Source organism: Sarcophilus harrisii, chromosome 1 (genome assembly GCF_902635505.1).
Source record: "Sarcophilus harrisii chromosome 1, mSarHar1.11, whole genome shotgun sequence".
NCBI classification, from domain to species: domain Eukaryota; kingdom Metazoa; phylum Chordata; class Mammalia; order Dasyuromorphia; family Dasyuridae; genus Sarcophilus; species Sarcophilus harrisii.
Window position 1 is genome coordinate 84,036,597 of NC_045426.1, and position 17,485 is coordinate 84,054,081.

Genomic DNA, 17,485 nt, shown 5'->3' on the forward strand with positions numbered 1-17,485 from the left:
TGAGCTGACTGAGGATCCAGTGGATTGAGTCAGACCCCTGAAGCTGGTCAGTAGACCTGTCTAGTACTAGTCATTTTAAGGTAAATTGCCCAAAAGCCAGATGAAAATAAACTAGAAAAGGGGATGAGAGAGTACTAAGAGCAGAACCCTCATTCTTGGGAAGTGTGCTTATATCTTCCCTGACGATCTGTAAAATATCCAAAAGCAATTTTCAGAAAGGGGCAATCCTATTAGAATAACAGAAGTATTCACAAAATTCTTACTTAACAGGTCTCGTTTATTTGTCTAAAGCAGGATATTGAGAGAGAGAGAGAGAGAGAGAGAGAGAGAGAGAGAGAGAGAGAGAGATTAATTCAGATTTCTGTGTGAGACATATGTGAAACCTCTTTGCCAATATATATTTTTATAAAACCACTCAGAACAGGGGAAGAAGATATTCCCTCTCTTTTGCCAGGATCTGGATGGACTGAGAGAGGCCAGTATAGATTGACCAACAGCTTTTCATATAAATTATTCAAAAGAAAACATGTTCTGTGTAAGACATATGTGAAACCTCTTTGCCAATATATATTTTTATAAAACCACTCAGAACAGGGGAAGAAGATATTCCCCCTCTTTTGCCAGGATCTGGATGGATTGAGAGAGGCCAGTATAGATTGACCAACAGCTTTTCATATAAATTATTCAAAAGAAAACATGTTTTGCCTTAGGACACATTCTACAAACAAACAAATAAAATTGACTTTCTCATTGATGTAACAAAATATCCCATAAGTTACATCTCTCTAAGAAAACTTGAATACACTAAAATCATCTTCTCTAAACCATATTAAAGATGTTTCATATTTAATTTCAACAATCAATAAAATAATAGTTAGGTCCCATAGACAGTTGTGTCAATTAATTTGAAACCTGTGAGGACCTTATTTCATATAGATATATATATCTAGCAAACAGATAGATGATTAGGCCAAATACTCATTTACCTAATTATAAATTATAAGGATTACATATTTTCAGATCAAAACCCCCAAGATATTACATACTTGAATGGTGCTTATGGCTTTTATTGACCACTTACTCTGATTATAGAAATTTGCTATAAGAGGAAAAAGCAGAGGCCTGATTATAACAGCAAACCACCTTGTGGACAATTCAGGAATTCATTTGAGTAACTTAATGGTAATTTTCTCAAATAGTGAGTTACTAACTTAATTCAGATAATCATTCCCAAATTCAAAACTCAAAATAGTATCAATTATAATCCCAAGATATTTCATCTTGATATCAAGTTTCAATAATCCTAAATTTTAGATCCTAAACTATCTATGAACCCATTTCTACCTAATCTTGGTATGTGGTGTTAGATGTGGGTCAGAGGCAAAGTCATTTGTGATGCTATATCAAAGGTTCTACAGCTTAGCAATGCAAGGAACTTTTAAGAGAAGTTTGTTAGATTTCTGGTTAACTTCAAGTTCTCTGAAAATGGTTATTTCAAAACACATTGAGCAAAATTACCTAATATTTATTAAGTGTATCATGGTCTCATTGTTCAATAAATATGATAGCAAATGTGATCAATAGCTTTCTCAAAGTACCTGGAGCAGGGTTTCAACCTAACAGTCCTGCAACTAGTTTTGGTTATACTCTGCAAATACATAGTGATAGATAGTTTAGGGCATCTATTTTTGTCCATTCTGTCTATAACCTTTTCCCTAAATAAATCTACCTTTTGCCAAAGAGAATGGCCACTGTGAATACTTCACAACTGAATCCCAACTTTTGGTGCCTATCATCATCTGATGTCTATAAAACCCACATCATTTTGGGAACCTCAAACCACATGATTTGGTGCCAGCTCAACATCCCATTTCTCTCTTTGTCCAACATTCCATTTCTCTCTCTGTGCCCAATATCCTGTTCCTCTGTGCCCAACATCCCATTTCTCTCTGTGCCCAACATTCCATTTCTCTCTCTGTGCCCAACATTCTGTTCCTCTCTGTGCCCAACGTCATAATCCACATCAATAGTATTTATCAATTTTAGGCTTCAGTATGTGACAATAATTCCAAATATCTTAATTAGCAATCTCATAATTTCCATAAGTGATAGCCAAATAGACATAATATAGCCAATCACAAAAATGGATAGGAATCTCATGTAATTTACAATAAAGTTTCCAATCTTAACAAACACACCAATTGGAAAAAAAAAAGTTATTTTAAAAATCAGTGCTTTAGCTTATGAGATTCTAACTGGACGTCTCATTCAAACTATCAATTACTTTTGCAAACCAATCTTTCTTGTCCTTTGCTTTTAAAATTACCTTTTTTAAACTTTAAGATTCACAACATAGGTAATATCAAAATAACTTTGTACCAGATTTCATAAAACTTATACATATGTCCAGCAGAACTGACAAAATTTTATTTTTTTTATTTTATTTATAGCTTTTTATTTACAAGTTATATGCATGGGTAATTTTTCAGCATTAACAATTGCAAAACCTTTTGTCCAGTTTTTCCCCTCCTTCACTCTCACCCCTTTTCACAGATGGCAGGTAAGCCAATACATGTAAATATGTTAAAGTATATGTTAAATACAATATATGTATACATGTCCAAACAGTTGTTTTGCTGCACAAGAATAATTGGACTTTGAAATAATGTACAACTAACCTGTGAAGGAAATCAAAAATGCAGATGGACAAAAATAGAGGGATTGGGAATTCTATGTAGTGGTTCACACTCATTTCCCAGAGTTCTTTCGCTGGGTGTAGCTAGTTCTATTCATTACTGCATATTGGAAATGAATTGGATCTTCTCATTGTTGAAGAAGGCCATGTCCATCAGAATTGATCATCATATAGCATTGTTGTTGAAGTATATAATGATCTCCTGGTCCTGCTCATTTCACTCAGCATCAGTTCATGTAAGTCTCTCCAGGCCTTTCTGAAATCCTCCTGCTGGTCATTTCTTATAGAACAATAATATTCCATAACATTCATATACCATAATTTACCCAACCATTTTCCAATTGATGGGCATCCATTCAGTTTCCAGTTTCCAGCCACTACGAAGAGGGCTGCCACAAACATTCTTGTACATCCAGGTCCTTTTCCCTTCTTTAAGATCTTTTTGGGATATAAGTCCAGTAGTAACATTGCTGGATCAAAAGATATAACTGACAAAATTTGAAAACATAACTTATAAATTTTACAATTTGTCCAATATACAATTTAGAAAACAACATATTTCATCTAATTAGGAGATACAAACATTGTGACCTCTTTAGGTAAGTTACCAGAGAACTGTGTTTTAATAACCATTTTTTAAAATTTAAAATCAAATCAAATACACATTTAAACTTTTAGTAGCGATACTTCAATATTAATGCACACATTTTTCTAAAATCTTATTCCCAAATGCATCCATTGAAAGTAATTTGATCATATAAAATTTACATTTAAACACTATAATTTAGGTCACATTTTTGGGAGAAAACTTTTTTTCCCCCTCAAAAACACCATTATCCTAGATTGCCTAAAATCTTTGAAACAGTGGTAAGATATTTGAGACCTGAGGGGGAGACACAGGCTCCTAGGAACAAAATGGCATTGGATCCTCTCCCCCCCAAATTTTGTACTTTTCCTTTGTGAATTGCTGTATTGGAAAGGAGAAAAGATTTTAAAGTATAAAATGGATTTCCCTAGATTTCTCCAAGCCATGTGGATATAGACCACCTGTTACAGAATCCAGAGCTGCAAAGAAGAGTTTGGGGATTCTGGGGATTTGGGAAATGTAGGAACCCATTTGGAGAGAAAATGTGGCTGACTTCAGAGCATGGGACTTTTGGGAAGCCTACCATTCTTTGGAGAGGCTGGATTGAACATAAGTCCACATGCAATGGCTCTGGCCATTCCCTTCTAGGGAGAGGACTTTGAAAGCTTAAGAAAAAATTGCATCATGTTACTACTGGGTTTATATCCCAAAGAGATCATAAAGAAGGGAAAGGGATCTGTATGTGCACGAATGTTTGTGGCAGCCCTCTTTGTAGTGGCCAGAAACTGGAAACTGAATAGATGCCCATCAATTGGAGAATGGCTGAATAAATTGTGGTATATGAATATTATGGAATATTATTGTTCGGTAAGAAATAACCAACAGGATGATTTCAGAAAGGCCTGGAGAGACTTACACGAACTGATGCTGAGTGAAACCAGCAGGGCCAGGAGATCCTTATATACTTCAACAACAATACTACATGATGATTAATTCTGATGGACCTGGCCATCTTCAGCAATGAGATGAACCAAATCAGTTCCAATGGAGCAGTAATGAACTGAACCAGCTACGCCCAGCAAAAGAACTCTGGGAGATGACTAAGAACCATTACATTGAATTCCCAATGCCTATATTTTTGCCCGCCTGCATTTTGGATTTCCTTCACAGGCTAATTGTACAATATTTCAGAATCCGATTCTTTTTGTACAGCAAAATAACAGTTTGGTCATGTATACTTATTGTGTATCTAATTTATACTCTAATATATTTAACATCTACTGGTCATCTTGCCATCTAGGGGAGGGGGTTGGGGGAAGGAGGGGAAAAATTGGAACAAAAGTTTGGCAATTATCGATGTTGTAAAATTACCCATACATATAACTTGTAAATAAAAAGCTATGAAATTAAAAAAAAGAAAAAATTGCATCAAGATGCAGAAAAGAAGCACTTTTAAATCCCCAAATGGCCATTTATTTTACTTTGTAATTCAGCTGGCTGAGAATAATATAGAAAACACACACAGATTCACACTCACACACAAACGTAAACTGCTTTTAAATTCCTTTTCTTTTAGTACAGAGTTGTTCTGTCCCTACTTCCTAGAGAAGAACCTCTTCTCTTCCAAAGACTTGTTTACTTCTTCCCTAGAGTTTCTTGTAAAAACATCTCTTGTGCAGATCCTTCCCACACCCCAGTGTGCAGATCTCCACACTACAGGGATCCCAGACCACTAATATTTACTCAACTCTAGATTTCCTGACATCCCCTCTCTTCCAAAATTACATGAGAAATATGTCTCAAGAGCTGCCATTCTTTGGCATCATTAAATTTCCCATCTTACCAACTTAACTGACACCTCAGATACTATAAAATAGCCCAGGACACCAAAGGCAATACTAGATAGTTTGTGTTCTTAACTTTGGTCTGCACACAGTTGTCTGGCTGCTGCAGAATCTATTCTAGTTTCCTACCTGATTTCTGGATTCATCAATGGCCTTACTAAGGTGGTCCTGGGATCTTGGACAATCTATCAGTGGAAGAAGCTGGAGCCAAGTCACGAAGCCATTGAAATCAATGAGACAAGTCTCCTTGTGCTTCAACAGGGCCACCCTGAACTCATAATGATCCCGGATGAGCCCCTATTTGTAAGAAACAAAATATCTTACTAAGAACTACACTGATTCACTGATGAATACAGGAAAGATTTATTTTACATTCTTGCAAGAATGGGTGTCTAGGTGAGTAGACACACCTTTGAAATTCCAAAGCAGCATTTTTTTTCCTATCCTGAAGCACAAAGTCCCTCCCCAGTTCCCCATTAATTGGATGTTACAGAAGTTACAAAACATGAATCTCCACGTAGTCAGTCCCTGCCCCAAAGGAGCTTACATTCTTTTTGGAGAGGTTAAACTTCACCCTTAATTATTCCCTGGTGTTCTTGTGGATCTCAGCTTTCCAATTTAAGCTTCATTTCTCCCATTTAATTTTCATAACTGTGGAAACCAAATGCCCATCTATTTCTCACATTGTGCACAATGATCTCCTGATTCTTCTCACTTCACTTAGTTCATATAGGTGTTGTCCTGTCTGAAACCAACCCCTTATGATTTCCCACAGCTAAATAGTACTCCATCAAAATCATATGCCATAACTTGTTTAGCCATTCCCCAATGTATGACCATCTCCTCAATTTTCACTTCTTTGCTATCACAAAAAGAACTAACATACATATATTTTTTACATATAGGTCTTTTTCTTTTTCCTCTTTTCTTTTGAGGTAAATACCTAATAGACTTGTTAGACTAAAAGGTATGTACAGTTTTATATGCTCTTTGGGCATAGTTTCAAATTGTTTTTCAAAATGATTGGACCAGTTTACTACTCCACCAGCAGTTCATTAGTGTACCTATTCTTCCTTCATTCCCTCCAATGTTTGTTATTTCTGATGGGTGTGTAGTGCATCTTTCTTTTATTTATTTATTTTTTTTACTATAGCTTTTTATTTACAAAACATGTGCATGGGTAATTTTTCATCATTGAATCTTGCAAAACTTTCTGTTGCAACTTTTCTCCTCCTTCTCCCCATCCCCTCCCCTAGATGGCAAGCAGTCCAATACATGTTAAATATGTTAAAATATATGTTAAATACAATATATGTACATATTTATACAGTTTTCTTGCTGCACAAGAAAAATCAGATTTAGAAAGAATGTAAAAATAACCTGAGAAGAAAAATAAAAATGCAAGCAAACAATAACAGATAGAGTGGAAATGCTATGTTGTGGTCCACATTCATTTCCCATAGTTCTTTCACTGGGTGTAGCTGGCTGTCTTCATTACTTAACAATTGGAACTGATTTGGATCCTCTCATTGTTGAAGAGAGCCACGTCCATCAGAATTGATCATCATATAGTATTGTTGTTGAAGTGTATAATGATCTCCTGATTCTGCTCATTTCACTCAGCATCAGTTCATGTAAGTCTCTCCAGGCCTCTCTGAAATCCTGCTGCTGTTCATTTCTTACAGAACAATAATATTCCATAATATTCATATACCACAATTTATTCAGCCATTCTCCAATTGATGGGCATCCACTAAATTTCCAGTTTCTAGTCACTACAAAAAGGGCTGCCACAAACATTTCTGCACATATAGGTCCCTTTCCCTTTTTAAAGATTTCTTTGGGGTATAAGCTCAGTAGTAACACTGCTGGATCAAAGGGTATGCACAGTTTGATAACTTTTTGAGCATAGTTCCAAACTGCTCTAGAGAATGGTTGATCCATTCGAAGTGCATTTTTCTAGTCAATAATGATTTAGAGTATTTTTTTATTTGACTATAGATAGCTTTTATTTCTTCTGAAAAGTGTCTGTTCATATCCTTTGACCATTTATCAATAGGGAAATATGACTCAGTTATTTTTTTATATCAATGTGACTCAGTTATATACTAAGTAAATGTTTTAGAAATGAGTTCTTTTTCAGAGAATTTTTGGTAATTTTTTTTATATTACTTCATTGTCTATAGTACCTTTTAGCTAAATATAGTTTCCCTTTTAGATAGTTCTATTTTTGCTTTTGCTATGTCTCAGATAATGATCGCTACTTCTGCCTTTTTTGTCAGGTGAAGCATAATAGATTCTGCTCCAGACCTTTATGTTAACTACATCTTTCTATTTCTATTGTCTCTTGTAAACAGCATATTGTTGGATTCTAGTTTTTAATCTATTCTGCTGTCTGCTTCCATTTTATAAGTGAGCTCATCCCATTCACATTCACAGTGATGATTACTATGTATTTCCCTCCAACCCATTTTCTTTTGTTTCTTCTTAGCTCTCTTTTTATCCTATCCCACCTCAAGTCTATTTTGTTTTTAAACAATGCCTCCCTTAATCTGCCCTCCTTTTAATCATCATCCCTTCTCTCTACTCCTTCCCCTAGATGGCAAGTGATTCAGTATATATTAAACATGTTCAATTAAGATGTTATTTTCTTCAGTATTTTTGCATGCCTCTTTTTGCCAAATTATTAATTCTCTTTTCATAATTTTTTTTACATCACTTTTATTTCTTTTCCCAATTTTTCTCTACTACTCATCTCTTTCTTTAACTATTCCAGGAATTCTTGCTGGCCTTGTGTCCAATTAGCATTTTTTTCTTTAAGGTTTTTTTGGAAGCTGTATCACATTGTTGTCTTCTTCCAAGTTTATATCTTGGACTTCTCTACCACGGTAGTAGTTTTTTATGGTAAAAAAAAAATCTTTTTTTGCTATTTGTTCATTTTTTTTTCTAGACTATTTCTTGACTGAACTTTATGTTAAAGTTGGGATTTGCTCAACTTAGTGCGTAGGCACTATCCCAAGCTTCTGGCTTTTTTTTGTGCTGCTGTTTTCAGAGCTAGTTCTCAGGGTCTGCATATTTGGTGCTTCCAAGGTAGTGTGATGCTGTAAGAGGTGTGTCACTGCTCTTCTGGTCTGTGATCCGGTCTTTACCCAGAAAAGGCTCCTAGTTTCTTGCAGCTACAAGCATTAATACTCCTCTTTACTCTGGAACTGTGACCAGGGCTCCTTTTCTCTTCTGACTGACTACCAGTGTTCCTCTGAGCTGTGGAACTGCAACCCACAACTGTGTATGGGCAATAGAGTTGCCAGTCAGTGCCAGCTATAGCAAGTGTCAGCAAAGGGTTCCCTGTAGTTTCTTTCTGACCAGTCATCCCATCTCCTTACTGTCTCCCAGCTGAGAGGCCCTAAGTTGCTGCTGCTGTAGCTACAGGTATGTGGGCTCCAGATAAGCCTCCACTCTGATGTCACAGACTTTCCCTGCCATTTCTGTAAGTTTTCTTAGACCAGAAAAGTATCTCACCCTGACCTTTTGTTGGTGCTGCCTCTCTAAAATTTGATTTGAATCATTATTTTAAAGTTGTGAATTTGGGGAGAGTTCAGGTGGATGGCTGCCCTTAATCCAACATACTAGCTCTACAGTTAAATAAATTACACAATAATATGAGGAGAGGTCACCTTTCCTTGTTCCCATCTACTTGGGGTGTGGGAATAATAATAGCGTAAACCTCATGGGGTTGTTGTTATTCAGGTCAACTGAAATAATGTATATAAAGTGTAATTTATACTAGTCTTAAAATGGTACTGAAATGCCAGCTAGCAGGTATTGTTATTAGCCTACTTAGTTTTTGTTATCTGCAGATCTGATGAACTGGATGAGCAGGGAAGCTATCAGTACCTGTAGCCAAGATCTAGATGATGGCTCTGGGCCAGGCTAGCTTTTGAGCTCCCCAGAGAGAATTCCTGGAGAAGGTTCACAGGCATCTTTAGGGCAGACATATAGGACCCCTTCCATCCTGCAGATGATAAATCTAAAGTACTGGGTTTGATCAGGGATATATCCTGTAGACTTGAGACTGCTCTTTAGGAGCCCTGACCTAGGAATAGTGACATTGGTCCTGCTTTTAGAGAGTCCTTACAAAGGGGGGTGAGATATGATGGGATTAGTGACACTGTCCCATCCTCCGGGAACTCCTATTTTGAGGAGGGGGTGCACAATCCCAATAGCAAATAATATACACTCCTAAACGTATAGTATTCCAAAAGTCTTGGTGCAGTTTTAAGCTATTAAAACTTTAATAAGCTTAAAACCAAAGGTATAGTTTTAAGCTATTAAAGCAGCTTTAATAATAGCTTTAAACTGCACTAAGACTTTTGGGACTTTCTATATAAATACATATAAAATACTTACTTGGGCAGCTGGGAGAGTTTAAATGCCTCAGTGCTGAGGAAATGGAATGTCTAATTCCAGGGAGCAAGGCCATGAGGGAAACAGCATTCTGTGGTATTTAGGAAGGAGGAGTAATTTAAGGAGAAAAACTGAATAGGATTAATTCCCTCACCCCACTCCCATCCCACACAGCCTGAGCTAGGTTCTGTCCCTGGAATATGAAACCATTTTCCTCAGAGATTCCCCTCACATCCATCCCCACCCCAATTTTATTCATCAGGAAATGTCACCTGTTCTACAGAAGGAAAAATTGAGTCTAAAGCAGAATAGTGAAAATCGCCAGAACACCCAAGTCCTAATCTTGTCTATGTGCACACACACATACATGCTTGTGTGGGAACCTTCCCCATTAGGGGAAGATGAGGAAAGGCACTGGGGGCTGATCCTCTGGAGGCTGATGGGAGTCTGGCTGTTGCAGGGATGCATGGGCATGGGGGAATCAGCAGTCCTGCCTGGGAAAACACAGAACCATAGGCTGGGGGCCCTGATTCCCAAGCTCTGGGTTAGGGGAACAGCTGAGCCATCTCTGTCTCGGGCCCTCTTTAAATAAGGAGACTGTCAAGAGCCCCTCGGGGTCATAATTGAAGTGGTGTTGAGTGGGGGTGGGCAGGGACAGGGGGAGCACCGACAGACTTGTTGGGATTGGAATAGACCTCCGTGAGATAATACCGAGTCCCTACCATTTACAGACAAGGGGAAAGGAAGCTCAGAGAGGGATGGGATTTTGTTCAACGTCACACAGCTAATCTGGGGTCGATTCCAGGAATAGGGCTTTTTCTACTTGCAGCCAGACCCCTTCCGGAAGATATTAGGAATTCTGACTTGCCTCCTCCCCCATTTCCCCACAAGCCAAACAGAACAGGATACTGCCTTTCCTTCAGTCTTCTCCCTAGAAAATGTTTTTCTCAGAAAAAGGAAAATGGTAGGAATGATAAAATGGCTAGGAGGGGTTTTACCAAGTATTAGATCAGGGTTCTTAAACTGGGGATCAGTAACTTGCTTTTAAAAAAAAAAGTTTGGACAATTCTATTTCTGATGTAGTTTGCGTTGTAACCCTCTGTATTTTGTTTCTAAAGTAAGAAATTTTTGTTATGAGAAGGGGTTCCCAGATTTCCCCAGGCTGCCAAATGGCACAAAGGTTAACATCATGCAATATAAATCAGACTCTCTCCTCTTTTTTTCATGAGGAAACTGGGAGCAAGAGAGGTTCCTTGAGAGCAGGGTCTCGATGGGGTTTGTTTTTCCATTTCTTTGTATCCTCACTGCTTGGCACAGTGCCTGGTACGTAGAAAGCACTTAGTAAATGCCGACTGATGTGGCCAACGTCACATAGGTAGGGGCAGGATTAAGTTTCAGACTTAGGTCTTCTGATCTCAGATGAAAGAGACTCTCTAGCCCTCACCCCTCGCTCCTTACCCGGCCCTCTTCCCTCCTTTCTCCTTGTGCCCACTTGAATCTGTTTTATAGACAGACGAATGAGGGCAGTGGGGGAAGCCCAGGTCAAACTAGTGAAGAAGCTATCCTTGGCGTGTTACCAATCCTGCTGGACATGCTCTTGGGGGGAGGGATGCAAAGTCCCAGATTCCACCCTTCTTCCAATGATCCCAAGCCCTGGGGCTTGGAGTCCTTTCATTCCCAAGATCTGAGGAGCACATTTCAGAGATGGGTAAACTGAGGCAAGAGGTCAGAGATGAGACTGAGCGCCTGCCTCCAGGCACCCCCCAGACACCCTGCTGACTCCACACAGCTGATGGGGAGATGGAGCCGGGAGAAGTTCCCAGACTGAAAAATTAATTGTGATCCAAGTTTGGGTTCCTGTGTGTGTGTGTATGCACATGGAAGACAATGTTGCATAGAGGGAAGAGGTTTGAACCCTGATTTTGATGATCCCCGGGTAAGGGATCTTGGGAACCTAACCTAACAGCCCCAAGCCTCAGTTTCCCCATTTATAAAGTGTAAATAATACTTATGGTATCCAGCTCACATTATCGTTAGGAGAACATTTTGCCAATCTTAAAAGCACATTAAAAAGCCCAGCTCCTCATACCATACATGTGCAGCCTTGTGTTGGCAGGAATAAGCATGTGTGTAGCATGTCCGCATCCACCCCTGCTCGCCCCGGGATTATGTGTTCTTACCCATGGGTATGTGGGTGAGCGTGTGCCGGAGGAGAAGCAAATTCTCCTGAAGGGAACCCATGTGACACAACGGCACACGGTGTCAGCTTCCCGGCACCCTTGGTGGTGGCAGAGGACACGTGAGCCAGGGGGAGGGGGAGGGAATGATAGGAGCTGGTTCCCCCCGCCCCACCAACCAGGAAGGCGGCCAAATGAGGGGGGCGTTCAGCTGCGGAAATTGAAAATCTGTATCCCCTGGGCCAAGCCTGCCAACTGCTCTTGCTGATACAGATGCAAAGATAGAAAAAGAGAGAGACAGAAAGAGACAAGGAGATAGGGAGAGAAAACAGAGGCAGAGACACACAGAGACAATCACAGAGCAGAAAACCTAAGATTGGAACCCAGCTCTCTAGACTCTCAGCCCAGGGTACTTTATCCCTCCTTGCTCTCTTCCCCCCTTTTCCTTTCTCCCTCTCCCTCCTTCTTCTCCTTCCTCCTCTCTCCTTCTCCTTCCCCCTCCCTCCTCCTTCCATCTCTCTCCTTCCTTTCCTTCCTCCCCCTCCTTCCTCTCCTTTTCTGCTATCCCTGCCTCCCTCCTCTCTCCATCTCCCTTCTCCCTCTCCCTCCTTCTTCTCTTTCCTCCTCTCTCCTTCCCCTTCCCCCTCCTTCCTCCTTCCATCTCTCTCCTTCCTTTCCTTCCTCCCCCTCCTTCCTCTCTGCTTTCTTTCTGCTGCCCCTGCCTCCCTCCTTTCCCCATCTCCCTTCTCCTTCTTCCTCCTCTCTTCTTTCTTCTCTCTCTCTTTTCCCCTTCCTCCTCCCCCTTCTCCCTCTCCTCCTCCCTTCTCTGCTCCCTCCACCTCTCTCCTCTTCCCCTCCCTCCTCCTTCCCTTTCCCCTATATTTTCCCCATGTTTCAGAGGAGTGTAAACCTGTGGATCCACTTCCTTTGTTTGGTTTGGGGTTTTTGGTCTCATTTTTACTTTTACCTGTTTATTTTTCTCTTTCTGTCAGGCCCCTCTTGACCTCACTGGCACAGGATTTTGCTTCTACAGACCCATGTCTAAGGTCTTCAGGTCAGGCTGAAAGTACCCTGATGGTATCTATCTTGCCCTCCCTCCCTGGGTTGGCGCTACTCACATCTCCACACTAATATCCACATCCTGGGCCCCCTGATGGCAGCCATTCTTCAATGCTAACATTCCCTCCCTCTCTACTCCTGTATGGTCCATTCTTCATAAACCTGTGATCCCTCCTCCGGGCCAAGTGGTCTGCCTTCCACAGAGTGGAGCGGAGGGTGGGGTGCAATCTTATACTGGGGCCCTGTGCTCTCCATTCCTACTCCATTTTCCACATATGTGAGCCCTGGAAGAATTGTTTGAGGATGCTCAGGACCCTCCTTAGGGGGAGAACAAGTACCAGTCTGGCATCGTACAGAAATGGAGGACACGAGACAGAGTTAAAAGATCCGACTCTCCACTTAATACAGAAGTGTCAAACTCAAATGAAAGGGACCACATAAGGATTCCTATGGGCTGCATATTGACTTAGAAAACCACAGTATACACACAGACACACACACACACATCAAAGAGGAACTATATTTTAAGCAGATTTGGCTTATACTCTGGACTTTTGCGGCCTGGGCCAACAGCTTGCTTGCCAAGTCTGATTTAATAGAATGGGACAAACCCGTTACCTCTCTGAGCTTGGAAGAGATGACCTTAAAGTTCCCTTCTATCTGTGATCCTCACCTCCAGCGCTGACATTCTGTGAGCCTAACGTGTGGTCCAGACCAGAACACCAAAAGGCACATGCCCATAGGCAGGGCACCCACCGCCCAGGCTCTCTCCCACGCCCAGTCACTGCTCTCGCAAGCCCGCTCCTAGAGCAGAGTCCTTCCTTTCGTTCCGGCCAGAGTCCAACTTGGGTTCTTTCTCCTTTGACGACTTTGGGGAGGAGAGGCATGGTCGCACAGTGGCTCTAAAAATTAGTCCTGGGAGGGGCTGAGAGATCAGCTAGTCTGGACCGCTTCCATTTTACACATCAAGAAGCCAAGTCCCCTGTAAGTTGCCCAAGATCATATAGCGAGCAAGCGAGGACAGGATCGAACCCGTCTTTTGAGTCCGGGTCCAGGGCTCTCTACGGTCTCTACAAGGCTGACTTCAGCCACTGGTGTGGCTCTGGTTCTCTGGATCCAGTTCCCAGCACCGGCAGTAGGTTCTGAGCCTGAAACCCGGAGCAGATCCCCACCCTATCCCACCGCCTAGCTGGTTCGGGTGCAGGGCACGGGCAGGACTTGGACCTTCCTCTCCCCGGGCCTCCGACCGGGGCGCGGTCCGGGGAGCCCCACCCCTGCCGCTGCCCCTCCTCCTGGGCTCCGCCCTCTCTTGCCCTCTCAGGCGGGGCTCAGCCCCCAGCCCCGCCTGCAGGGCCGATCTAGCTTTTTTCTGCCCGAGTCGAGAAGGCCACAGGTGAATGATTTAAGCGGGCCAGGCTGGAAGTACGGAGACTCAAGCAGCTCTCTCCTGTTTGTGGCTGGCTGCCTCCAGCTCCTGCCCCTACCACAGGTATGGCTCCTGGGGACTCATTCCTTGGGAAATGGGGGGAGGAGGGACAGAGGGAGGGGAGGGTGAGTCCGGCACTCAGGGCCAGATCTGCTTTGGGGAGGAATTTTAGGGGCATTCCTGCCCCGAGGGAGTTGAAAGCCAGCACTCCTCTCCCATGCCCCCGGGGACCCTGCTCTGTGGAGTCCTTTCCTAATGAAGATTCTGCCATAACTCAAGTCCTGAACCTTTCCTGACCGGCATGGGAAGGAGGAAAAGCTGGGGGACCCAGCCCCAGAGATCTCTTTCGTAGGGACTGATCCTCTTTTGCTGCTCTCTCCTCATCTCCTAGCCCAAGAAGGATGACCCCTGCCACGCCTTTTCCTTGGCCCAGTTGATAATCACCCCCCTCCATCCCTGCCATGGGGTCCCTCTCATTCTGCCTACTGCTGCTCCTCCTGGCACAGGGGACACCTTCCCTAGAGGAATCTTGGCAATGTCCCCGGATCCCGTACGCCGCCTCCCGGAACTTCAGCGTCCAATATGTGGTGCCCAGTTTTGAGGCTCCTGCCCCCATTCAAAGAGTGATAGCTTATGGCGACGGCCAGGTCGTCTTCGTGGCCACTAGGAATCACCTGTACATGCTGAGCGCCGACCTGGAGCTGCTCCAGAGCCTGGTCACGGGCCCTGCCGGACACCCCGGCTGCCAGTCCTGCGCAGCCTGTAATTGGTCAGAGTCCTCACTCCCCGGCACCGGAGACACAGACAACGCCGTGTTGGTCCTGGATCCTGACCAGCCCTGGCTCTATAGCTGTGGCTCTTCCCTGCTAGGCCGCTGCTTTGTTCACGAGCTGGACTCTCAGGACAGGGCCCCCCGCTTGGGCCGCACCTCCTGCCTCTGGGACCCCTCGGCCAACAGTCCCCAGCATTGCCCCGACTGCATAGCCAGCCCGCTGGGCACCCGGGTGACTGTGGTGCCGCTGGGCTACTCTTCATACTTCTATGTGGCCTCCACCCTGAACCAGACAGTGGCCTCCCGCTACAGTCCCCACTCGGTGTCCATCCGCAGGCTCAAGTCAAACCTCCGAGGCTTTGCCCCCAGTTCTCCAGCTCTGTCCGTGCGGCCCGGGTATCTGGCCACCTACCCCATCGAGTACGTCTACACTTTCCACTCTGGCGGCCACGTCTACTTCCTGACGGTCCAGCCCGAGTCCCTGAAGGTTCCCACCACTTTCCACACGCGATTGGTGCGGCTGAGCGCGACCGAGCCGGACGTGGGGGAATACAGGGAGCTGGTCCTCGATTGTCACTTTTCTAACAAGAGGCGGCGCCGGAGAAGACAGGGGGTCAGCCTGGAGAAGGAGACTTACAATGTGCTGCAGGCAGCCCACGTGGCCAGAGTGGAGTCTTCGCTGGCTGAGGGTCTGGGAGTCCCTGAGGGCCAGAAAGTGCTGTTTGGGGCCTTTGCCGTGAGCCGGGAGGGGAGCCGGCTCCCGCGCCCCAAATCGGCCGTCTGCGCCTTTTCCATAAGCAAACTGGATGAGCTCATTGACAATGGCATGGAGAGATGCTGTGGGTCTCCGGCCCAACAGGAGCGCCTGGAGCGAGGAGTGGAGTTCTTTCAGCCCCAGAGCTACTGCCCAGATCCGGTGAGAAGGGGAAGAGAGAAGAGACAGAACGGGAGGGGGGAACGGAAAATGGGGGCGAAAGGGAGGCGAACCCATTGTTTGAGGTGCACAAGGGACAGAATCCTGTCAGGTTCATTCCACCACTGAAAAAATTAAAGGGAGCCAGAGCAAAGTTTGAGGATGTACTTCTCCTTTTATTCCTCCCTCAGGATTAGCCTTAAAGGTTCTAGAGTCACATCTTTGACCCCTCTCTATATTATGACTCATCCCCAAGCAAATCCCTTTGCCCACAGTTTCCTCATCTGAAAAGTGAGACGATTGGATTAGAATTGGGGGTTTTATAACTTCCAATTTCAGAGAGTTTGCAAACTTGGAAGGGGGAAAAAATACAAATTTATTTTCATCAACTTTTAGCTGAAATTCAACATCAATTAGAAGGAAAGCAAGACTTTCCAGGGTATTAAATTTCACCAGATTACCCAAGAGGTCTTTGGCACAAAAACAGTTATAACCTGGGGACTAGATGACCTAAAGGTGTCCCCTTCCAGTCCTAGATCGGTGGCTGAGAAATGGAAAAGTGAGCTTGCTGGATCCTGGAGAACTAGAAGGGTGGTGAAGTTAGGAATCATAGTTAATCTGTTCTGTAAAAAGGAAGAACAGGCCCCAGCTCTAGGAGACTTCCTCCTGGCTTGGCCTCAGCCCCACCCTCTGCCTTGGCCCCATTCCTGATTTATTAGGAGTCTCCAAGGTTACACCAAAGTTATGGTGATTACACCATAGCTTGAGTTCTGACTTTCTCCACCCTCCTTCCCCCACCAGCTACCAGGAGGGCAGGCAAACACCCTTTTCTGGGGATCCCTTCCCTATCCATCTCCAGGATTGTTGATACCTATTTCCTTCCCTATTTGGGGAGCCTGGGCTAAGTCCTTTACAGGAGACACACCTCCCAAGCCAGCCTCTAGAATCATTGATTTCATTGCTGAAAGGGATCTTAAAGATCATTTAATCCAGTGGCTTTTAACTTGGAACCCATGAACCCCACGGGGAAACTGTGGACAGATTTCAGAGGGTCTATGATCTTGGATAGGAAAAAAATTCCATTTTTTGTGTGTGCTAACCTTTAACTGAAACCTAGCATTTCCTTCTATTGTGAATGAAAATAACATTATGCTGAGAAGGGGTCCATAAGCTTCTGCAGATTGCCAAAGGGGCCCAATACACACAAAAAAGTTAAGAACTTGTATTCTAATCAGATCTCTGAAATTTACAGAGAGGAGTGAAAGTTTGAGATCCATCAAGATAAAAATGATTTACTCAAGGTCACCCGGATATGGAATTGTAATATTATACATGTTGCTGCCTCTATGTGACGGCTACCACATGCTGCTGTTCCAAGCTCCATCCCTTGCTAGATCAGTGCCCCACCCCCTGCAGTAGGAGGATGGTCTCTGGGCTTTGTATGAGTTTAGGGTTTTGATACAATAAGGAGCCCCCTGGGTGGAGTGAGGAGTCTTAGCTTCCAACGATAGAAAGCCCTGACCCAAACTAATCTTAGCCAAAGTTTGGAACCCAGACTAGGACTTTCCTGAGAAGGTGGGTTAGTGACTGCGGGTCCAGTGCATGAGGA

General features: G+C 43.4%; 1 protein-coding gene across 3 annotated transcripts in view; it reads left to right on the plus strand.

The window, feature by feature from the left end:
* The first annotated feature begins 14,130 nt into the window (after positions 1-14,130).
* MST1R (macrophage stimulating 1 receptor) overlaps positions 14,131-17,485 on the plus strand; it is a 30,780-nt gene continuing 27,425 nt past the window's right edge. For 2 of the 3 annotated variants that reach the window (XM_012543515.3, XM_012543516.3), the window contains exons 1-2: positions 14,132-14,254; positions 14,583-15,879. In XM_012543515.3, coding sequence (XP_012398969.2) covers positions 14,653-15,879 — 1,227 coding nt within the window. In that variant the 5' untranslated portion in view covers positions 14,132-14,254; positions 14,583-14,652. Of the gene's footprint in view, positions 14,255-14,582; positions 15,880-17,485 lie in introns of all 3 variants that reach the window. The other variant, XR_004232898.1, reaches the window with a different exon arrangement.